Source organism: Triticum aestivum, chromosome 2A (assembly GCF_018294505.1).
Source record: "Triticum aestivum cultivar Chinese Spring chromosome 2A, IWGSC CS RefSeq v2.1, whole genome shotgun sequence".
In the NCBI taxonomy this organism is placed as follows: domain Eukaryota; kingdom Viridiplantae; phylum Streptophyta; class Magnoliopsida; order Poales; family Poaceae; genus Triticum; species Triticum aestivum.
In genome coordinates, this window is record NC_057797.1 from 37943788 (window position 1) to 37953692 (window position 9905).

Consider the following 9905-nt stretch of genomic DNA (forward strand, 5'->3'; position numbering starts at 1 on the left):
GCCGTTGGAACCGGCACTAATGTTGCCGGTTCCAACGGCTAGCCGGGCCGCTTTCATTAGTACCGGTTTGTGCCGGCTCAAATACAAACCGGCACTAATGTGCTTCACGTTTGACCCTTTTACTACTAGTGGATGGAGGTGCCGGATCTGGAGGAAGATGAGAGACGAGTTGGCACCGACTACGCGTCTCAGCATGGAGGACACCATGGCGGTGTTTGCAGTCACCCAAGCGGCGGAAATGGCGGAGTAGCATGCCATCATGGAGTACTCCAGGATAAGGCCTATTTAAGGCCAACCGATAGTTAATCTGGTAGGAACGGGCGGGCCGACGAGATTTTCGCCAAACTTGACACAGAGGCGGAGGACGAGGCAGAGCAACCGGAGTTGCAGTTGCCGCCCATGTAACCGGAGCCGGGAACAAGTGAACATCTCTGACCAGGATTAGAGTAGTATAGTTTGATCTACGTAGGATTTTACTCGCTTGCTTGCTCTGTATGGTCGCAGTCCATTGGGTTGCCGTCTTACAACAGCGGAGACCTCCCACCGCTCTTGGATCAAAATGACGCTGAGCCTGTGAAGGACATGGCTATCTAAGAGCATCTACAGCCGGGCGTTCCAAACCCTCCTCAAACATCTGGGAGGCCCGCCCGGTCACAAAAAATTGACCTAGACGGGCGCCTCAAACTGACCTCAAATGCCCGGGCTGACCGGGCGCCCCTCATATCCAGCCCAAATATGGGGCAGATATGGGGGCATCCAGGCGCGCCCGCCACGTCGGCCTAGTCCTCGATGGCCCGCAATGACCCAAATCCAGCCTCCACAAATATATGATGACCGATGAGCAAACCCTAATCAAACTCAGTCCGTACACTCTTGGCCTCTCCATTTCTCCCCCAAATATATCCACTTCATCTTCCCCCGCCATATCTGACAGTGAATCCGACCTACTGGAGTGGCTCAAGGCCTCCGGGGATTCCGATGGCTCGTCCACGCCCGACGAGGAGGATCTAGCTCTCCGCATTGCCCTCCGCTGCTCGCTGATGTATCGGGGCGGTGGCTCCTCTTCTGGGGCATCGGTGGCTGGCCGGGTGGGGAGCAGTACGTCTGCCGCGCCCCACGCTCGTCCGTCGCGCTCCCTTCCGGCCCCTGCCAAGTAGCACTCAGCATCGCCCGCACCAACCCCTCTAGAGTGCCGCTAGGTGATGTTGCCGGCGGAACCGCAACCGGAGTCCGTGGGCTGCGCGTATCGGCTCGCAAAGAAGCGGGCGGCGAAAGCGGCTAACAACCGCGGATCCATGGGAGGATCGAGCAGATCCGCGCCACAGCCACTTCCCCCGGCCAGCGACGACGACAAGGACCTCCGCACCGCCATCCACATCTCGTACACGTCTGCGGAGATGTACGCCTGACATCTTCGCCGCAAAGATGAGAAGGCAGCGGTCGACAGCGGTGGAGAGAGCAGCACGGCTCCAAGAGGAGCAGTTCCCGAGGCCCGTCGCATGGCGGGCATCATCACCTCGTCCTCATCCTCCTCCGCTTCAGACAGTGACGACGCGCCCAGAGCAGCTGACGCCGACGCCGAGTCCAGCGGCAGAGAATCTACATACTGCAGGATGTTTAACTCAAACTTTCGGAACCAACTACCATTACATCAGCCATCATGTGACTGCACCGAGCACCACGCACGCTGGTGTTAGTAAGTTGACCAGTAACTTTTATAAAACTAGTGACGAACAGGGTGGACGCATATGAGGGCTTGTGTATATCCATTGGACAAGTATATAGACAATGGAGATTGACCCGAGAGCCGGGAAGCGTAGTCAGAGGATGACGCTACAGTGTATCTCACATGGGTGCATGGCATGTTGGCATGTGACTGCACGAAGCACCACGCATGCTGGGGTTAGTAAGTTGACCAATCGCTTTCGAAAAACTGGTGATGAACAGGGTGGTCCCACAGGAGGGCTTCTGTATATCCATTGGTCGAGTATAGATAATGGAAAGAGGTTGTGGTCAATGGTGGTGAAGAGGTTCCCAATCGATACTTGCGCTCCAATAAACGGGCTATAAGTGTGTACCCTCGTTGATCTTCGTCAGCACCCGTCTCCGACTGAAGCAGAGCAAATGACGCACTGTTTTTAAGCTCATTGTTATCAGGTTCAGGTCAACAGCTAGTTTGTGGTACTTAAACGATTCTTGAACGATAGAAAACACGCAAAACTGATTTGAAGAGAGTGTTACTGATCCTATGGACGGAATTGTATTGCCCTATATATATTGAATCCTCATGTACGTCGCTCCATAGCTGCTTGTCCGAGCCTAGCCTGTCGCAACGATGAAATTAAAGCATTTTTATTCAAATATGTTAAGCGACAACACACTTGCCTTCTTCTGAAGATCTATGTAAACGTAGATGCAGGAGATGAAGGGGTGAGTGATGTCATATAGATCTTGACAAGGCTACATCACACACTAAATGGTAATTTGTTTCTAGCAACATTATACTGTATATGGGAGGAACACTCACCTGACACTGTACGCACGGACATGCATAGAAGGATTTGACGTTCTAATACTACCATTCGAAACAACGTAGTCACCTTTTCAGGAGTTTTTGTCCAATAAAAAGAAATCGGAAACAGGAGCTTCATGCAGAAAAAGACCAAAAAGGTGCAAAAAAAGGGGAAATGACCTGGCTGTGCGCATTGGCCCGATTCGTGCGTATACTGAAAATGCAAGAAAAATGTAATTTCACAAGCAACGCCCATCACCGTGTTATTGCAGCTAGACACAGAAGTAAATGCAGATGCATTTCCTTTATGATAAACTTGGTTTCAATTGATGATGTCTTTCAGGCTCGACACACGATTCTTTTCAGCCACATCATTCAAAAGTTCTGAACCTTTACTCTATAGACGGATGATGGCCTGTCATTTTGCTAAAAAAATGGAACCCTTTGAGCATAGCAAGTAAACAAAGCCTACGTAATAGCTTTCCAAAAATGTTCCATGCGCTAGTCTCAATGTTGAAAAACAGCTGCAAACAAACCACAAATAAATCTGACCATGCAGAGTCTAGGCTTCCTTTTTCGTCCAACAGCTTGAAAAGCAGTGCACATGGCTTCCCCTTTGGTCGATGGCTTCCCCTCCTGCCAAAGGTGCTAATCTTGATGCAAACAAAAGGTGAGGATAGCATTGACTGCAGCTACTGCAGATACTATTCATCACTTAGGGTGCAAAATAAGTTATTCTTCACCCGATGTAATCTTACAATCATTTCATAATTAAATTACGTTTGGAATTCAAATAAAAAAAATAAAAAAATAGGTCAAAACACAAGAAAATTTGCAGTTTATGTGTATTTTACATTATATTTTTACGTTTGTAATATTACATAATAAAAAATATTTTTTACGACGATTATATATTTTCTTACGGTCTCTTTTTACGTCGAAAATAAGACAAAATTTACGAAACGTAAAATATATAGGGGGATTGACTATTCGTCATCCTGTGTGAGGAATATTTATTCTTCACCTCCCTCTATTTTATCATCAATGCACCATAATTTTATGTTCCATAAGTTTTATCTTATTTCAAATGTAAAAAGAGAACGTAAGAGAATATATAATCACCGTAAAAACATAATGTAAAATATACATTAAATGCTATATTTCTTGTCTTATGACCTATATTTTTGTTTTTATGCCAAATTTTATGTAGGGAATCACTATGAATATAACTATTTGTATTCGAAATTTAATTTATTTATGAAACAATTGTAAGATTATCTCGAATGAAGAATAACTTATTCTGCACCCTGGGTGATGAATAATAACTATATATATATATATATATATATATATATATATATATATAATAGGTACATATATAAATATAGATATAGATTGAACATATCTGAGCCTATCATGCATGCTGATTGTCTATTTAAATTACTTAACTTTTTACAACAGTGGAAGCCGTCGGTTAAAGCTGTGGACAAGCACAGGCGGATCCTCTTGGGACCATACAGGGCCATGGGCCGACCTTCCAAAAATGCAAAATACAATTAGCAGTGTATATGGCCCATTAGATCCATTCCATCCGGCTGTTTTTACTAGGCCTAGCCTATTTTTGCTGCGTTGTGGGCAGTGCACTGTGGCCGAACGTGCAGTGCAATGCACCAACAAGTACCTACTAGCTACCACTTTCCTATCTGACATGCCTAAAAAAATCTTTCCAATCTGCCAGGTAAAGAATTTCCAATCCTCAGGATAAAAAATCCCACCTAGTTCTCAAATTCTTTTTACTCTAAAAGAAATCTCCAATTATTTTCCCTCCTAAAATATCTCTTTAGCTCTTCGGTTCCATCCTGTTATCTCTTTAGATATGTACTCCCTCCGTCCAGAAATGCTCGTCTAAGAAATGGAGGTATCTAAACGTATTTTAGTTCTAGATACATCCATTTTTATTAATTTTCCTGACAAGTATTTTTGGACGGAGGGAGTATATACTAGTGTATGGTACTTCTCTAATTATTCTACGCTTACAAAGCCTGAAAGACCATGTTATTTATTTGCACTTGAATATCGTTGTTTGGCACTGTAAACCTTCGGCCCCTCCTATATTTTGTGTCACGCTCCGCCTCTGGGGACAAGGACGCGACGGAGCTCCCGATTTATCGTGTGAAGGCTATGGTGGCTGAACTTATCAATCGAGATCGGGACTCCCAGTCGGCCTTACGCTTTCGTGATGTTGTTTCCTTCTCTTAGTCATTGTCCATAGGTTATTGGTCTGCATTTCTCCTACTGTATTCCCTACTGCATGAGCAGCTATTTGAACCTATCCTACCTATAGTTACATCTATGTGTTTCGGATCTTGCCTTGTGGCTTTATTTATAAAGTCGGGCTCACACCTTTTCTCTATAAAAAAAATCTTGCTTATGTTTGTGTTTACATACACTTTCTTGTGAAATTATTTTTGATAGTCTAACATGCGAGGTGAAGCTTAGTTTTTTTTTTTTTTTGCAAATTGAGCCAGACTTCGGTTATATCTCATGAGCATCTTGCCGGTCCCCGAGGATGAAACAACGTGATAGGGATGCAGCCAGAGGACCAAACAGCAGTGAAAAGTTGTTGGCGCTAGTGCGTCGACATACCACGGAAACTCCAGCCTCATCTTCTAGAAAGGACTACAGGAATCTACGCTCATGAGCCCTGGACGCCACTGTCAAACTGGAGAAAAAGCTCATGGTAAACTAATTCAACATGTTATTGGTGCGACCATCAATGATGTGCCACTGTGGAACCCTAACCCTAACATATCTACGAGCTGGCACCGAGATTCCTGCACCTCACATGCTGAAGAGGCTTGCACAGGAGGGGAGCCCAGAAACTCATTGCCCACGGTGGTGGATGGCGGGAAATGGTTTGATGCTTACCCTAGTCGCTTCTTAGTGAAGAAAGAAAGGGTGATAAATTCTTTTTGCGGGATGGACGTAGGATCACTTATTAATTTCAGTTAGTTTGGACTTTGGATGACTCTCAGTTAGAATTACGATGTTACATTTTGCAGCCAAAGAAAAAAAGAATTAGGATGTTACATTGATAAATAGACATACACGAATACAACTTTCACTCTCCTTGTATTATATTTATTTTTAGAATGTGATAAAACAACTTACGAAAATATAGTAGTACAATACCATACTCATAACTTCAATCTGATCAGAAAAAAAGTACTCATAGTGGCGCCGACAGTGGCAAAGTAGAGATGAAGAATACTTCATCTCAAAGGCTGGATCGAAAAATAATGATTTAAACGATATTTAGGGTATATGAAAGTAATAATTTGATTACCCCATGCTCTTGTTGAGAGGCTTATCAAAGATCCAGCTAAACGGGGCCGATGTTGCAGGCTGGGCTTTCTGGCCGCTGCGCTCGTGAGCCTTTTCCTCCAACCTGCGGATCTTGTGGGGCAAGGCGCACACGTACTCCCGCGCACGCCTCCCGTCGTCGGAGAGTTCCGCCGCCGCCAGCTCTTCCACCCCCCACTGCTTCATCAGGTGCTCCAAGATGCTACGGTAGTCGGAGGCGGTGTAAATGCCGGTCTGCTGCGCCACGGCCGCGTAGTGCGCGAAGAGGTCACCATCGCGGCCGTCTGTCATGAGGGACGCCGGCATGACGATCCGGCGGCGCATCATGTACGCCAGCGCGCGCACGGCGCCGTCCGGGTCGATCTCGAACAGCTTCCCCACGATGCGCGTGTAGGCCAGCTCGTGGCGCTTCTCGTCGGCGGCGATGGCGCCGCATATGCGGGCCAGCACCAGGTCGCCATGCTCCTTGGCGTGACGGGCTGTGTTGCCGTGCGAGATGGAGGTGGCACGCTCCTGGAAGGCGACGTAGATGAAGCCGTGGTAGGGGCTCCGCGCAGCGTTCATGACCATGCCGGACTGGATGAGGTTGTGGATGGTCCTCTCGACCTGCCGCATGTCGACGCGGCCGGAGAGGAAGAGGTACCTGTTGAGCACGTCGCCGTGCCGGTTCTCCTCGGCAGACCAGCCGCGGATCCAGCGCGCCCAGGCAGTGCCGCTGGAGCCGGTGAGGTCGCGCACGGCCTCGAAGCGGTTGGGTATGCTCTGGTACGTCGGCAGCGCCTCCTCCGTGACCATGTTCCCCACGAGGCACACGAGGTGCGCGTCGGGCAGGCCGGCCGCGCGCGCGCTGATGTCGGAGCACGCCGCGTGGAAGCCGTCGGCGCCCAGCGACGCCAGGTCCGGCAGCAAGTCCGTCGGCTGCCACGCCACCTGCGCGGGCTTAAGGAGCGGCACCACATTCGCCTCCGCCCAAGGCTCCAGATGATCGAACACCTCTAGCTTCGCCGGCTCCAGGTACATGAGCCATTCGTCGTCTGTGCCCTCCTCATCGTGCCTAGCCGCAACGGTGGCGGCCCGGCCAGTGCGCGCGCTTCTCTTACTAGCTCTAGGAGGAGGGTCCGCTCCCCCTGCTAGTTCGGCAGCATCCCCTTGGGGTAGAAGGGCGGGTTCTGCCTTGCAGCTGGTGGTGTGCATACTCATATCCGCCATGATTCTGCCTCCTCCACTGGCCTTAGTGCATCTCCTGCGTAGTACAATCAAGTAGTAGTGATGGAGAGATCCATTGCGATGCAGACATTTTCGCCTGAAGCATAGATTCGTACGTACCAGTAGCAGTAGGTGATGCTGGTCACATGGAGACCTATGTCATTCCTTGTTCTCGTCCATGGCCTGGCCAGTGGACAAGGATGTCTGAGGAGCCATGACGTCGCCATATCACACTCTGCTTCTCGCAAGATGAATGAAGCTATGTTTTCTTTGGCACGGTCGGAACGTTATTTATAGAGCAGCTTCACTCTAGAGAAAGTGCCGTGTCCCGACTCGATCCCGAGTCACGGACAGGTTACGGATTGTAGTTAGGTGGCAGTTTTTTTATTGAAGATTAGGAGGATAAGGGGCCCATACCCGTGATGTTCAAGGGTATCAAGCTAGCGCTAAATTCGCATCCCTAAAAATTAAATTAAAATAAAAAAATACCCATACCCGTGATTAATGACATAGAATTTAGATGTGCAATACTTATGACGTATCTACATGTGCTTTAGAAAAACTGATAAAATAAAGAAACATGGTATGGTTCTTCGAAGACACACAAATAAAGAAACACGGTATGGTTTTTCGAAGACACACAAAAAGGATTGCTGATGCTGAAGCACTGGTTCGTAGACTAAACCACCGGCCATCGGAAATTCATAGGGGTATGGAAGTGCGAGTGCAGTTGTGCCTGGTCATCCGATTGGCTTAAGATTCAAAAAACTTGTACTAGTTTTAGACTTCTGATTACTGTAGGGCGGGGTCGATTCATGCATACTTTTGGCAGCTTTTGTCAGAGCTGCATGCGCCATCCATTTCACGTCCCATGCCTTTGTCATTTCATCTTTTAATTTCAATTTAGTATATCTTTCGAACCGAAAGACCAAATTAAGTTTCGTTTGCATATCTCTGTTCGCCGCTACGTAATTTTTTGAACAAAACCAATCTTCAATACATTTCAACAACTTCCAAAAAAATACAAGTTTCAAATATCGAAATTTGATAGTCGTAACATTAAGTTTGACCAAGTTACATATGCTTTTAGGGTTTAGGCTCGGGGCTTAGGGGTTTAGGGTTTACAACTTAGGATTTAGGGTTTAAGTGTTAGTTTTTAAAACTTGCTAAATTTATCATCATTTCTATCAAGTTTTAGTAGTTGAAACCTGACTGGCAGCCCATTTTTCTCGTGATCTACGGAGTCACTGGCTTCTGCACGAGGAGGATTTTATTGTTTGATCATACCCATGAATATGCAAAAGAGATATAAATTGGGCTTTTGGTTCAAAAGATATAATAGATTCATGTTCGAAAATCAAAAGAAAAAACATAGAATATGGGATGGGTGGTGCTGCCAAAACCTGTTAAAAGCTGCACACGCATGGACCCCATATAATTTGATTAGTTGTTAAAACTCATGCAAATACCAAACCAGTTATCTGCGTGTTGCCACACCTGTGTGCCACAAATCCTCTCCCCGCCAGCCATGTGTAGTAAAAATATATTCCAGTTTGTTGGCTCCAACATGTAACATGCCATCGTAAACAGCTCCATGTCCTCCCACTACTATAGATAAACAACATACAGAGTAATACATATATAAGTGTATAATACAAACTATAAAGGCCAAACGTAATGTCACTCGCCCTCACCAGAATATGGGAAGAATACCAATTATCGATACACGATAACCAGGTGCCAAAAAAATGCACGCTACAAGGAGGATATACATTTAGATGGCGGCACATGAGTTAGCTAAGTTTAATTTTGATAACCATTCCTTTATGGTTCTTTTTTGCAAGGGATTCCAATAGGGTTCTTGTAAGTAGTGTTCGCTCAGCATGGCATATGTTGTAAGGTATTATTGTAACAATATTATATATGGGGGGTGTTTTTCAAAAAATAAAAAAAAAGACCAAACAACTCCAACTAACTTACACTAAAGAAAAGAGATATTTTACCGGCTCATCTCGGTGACAAAACATATCTCTTAATTTCTTTCCATCTTAGAAAGTCAGTCTCCTGCCGCACGGTAAAATTAGGGGGACCAAGAGATTAGAGTAGAGATCACTCGTGATCTTTTTTTATGAAACTCCTTCACATATATTAAGTGATTAAAAGGTTCTTACAATCATTCATTATAGTATTAGTCACGCAAGGTGGACCACCATTACAAAGCACACCGTCTGATCTATTATCAAAACTAAACTTTGCATTCTCATGCACCACCAGATTGTGTTGTTGGTTAATCTTAATAATCTTGAGATCTTTGATAAACTTGGAGACGCTCAACACTTCCTTTTTCACAAAGGAGACCATGAAAGAGCAATCAGTTTCCAACATAAATGATTTGTGAAGAGTAATACCAATGTATAACCCGACGAGGCACGCATGAAGTCCCGCTTCATCCACACAGGTACATGCTACTTGTGATAGATATTGGGATTTCCCCAAAGAGAAAGGATGATGTAGTATATTAGCAGATAGTATTTCCCTCAGTTATGAACCAATGTTAATGGTACCAGTAGGAGACACCACACAAAAAACTATAAGCAGTACCTGCACACACACACACACACACACACACAAAGCAAATGCTTGCACCCAACGCAAACAAGAGGGTTGTCAATCCCCTTGTACTCATTAATTGCAAGGATTAAATCTAATAGCGGTAAATAGATAAATAAAAAGGAAACTAAAAGCAAATAAATTGCAGCAAGTATTTTTAGGGTTTACTTTAGTAATATGAAGTGAATGGACCCTGGGGCCATAGCGTTCACTA

At 45.6% G+C, this 9905-nt stretch overlaps 1 protein-coding gene across 1 annotated transcript; it reads right to left on the reverse strand.

Moving 5' to 3' along the window:
• Positions 1 to 5582: 5582 nt before the first annotated feature.
• Positions 5583 to 7330, reverse strand: LOC123187278 (acyl-[acyl-carrier-protein] desaturase 7, chloroplastic). Its single transcript, XM_044599091.1, has 2 exons — positions 7202 to 7330; positions 5583 to 7118 (listed from the first exon to the last, which is right to left on the reverse strand). Exons 1-2 carry the CDS (start codon positions 7306 to 7308, stop codon positions 5855 to 5857), a joined length of 1371 nt encoding a protein of 456 aa, XP_044455026.1. The 5' UTR covers positions 7309 to 7330; the 3' UTR covers positions 5583 to 5854.
• Positions 7331 to 9905: the final 2575 nt, after the last annotated feature.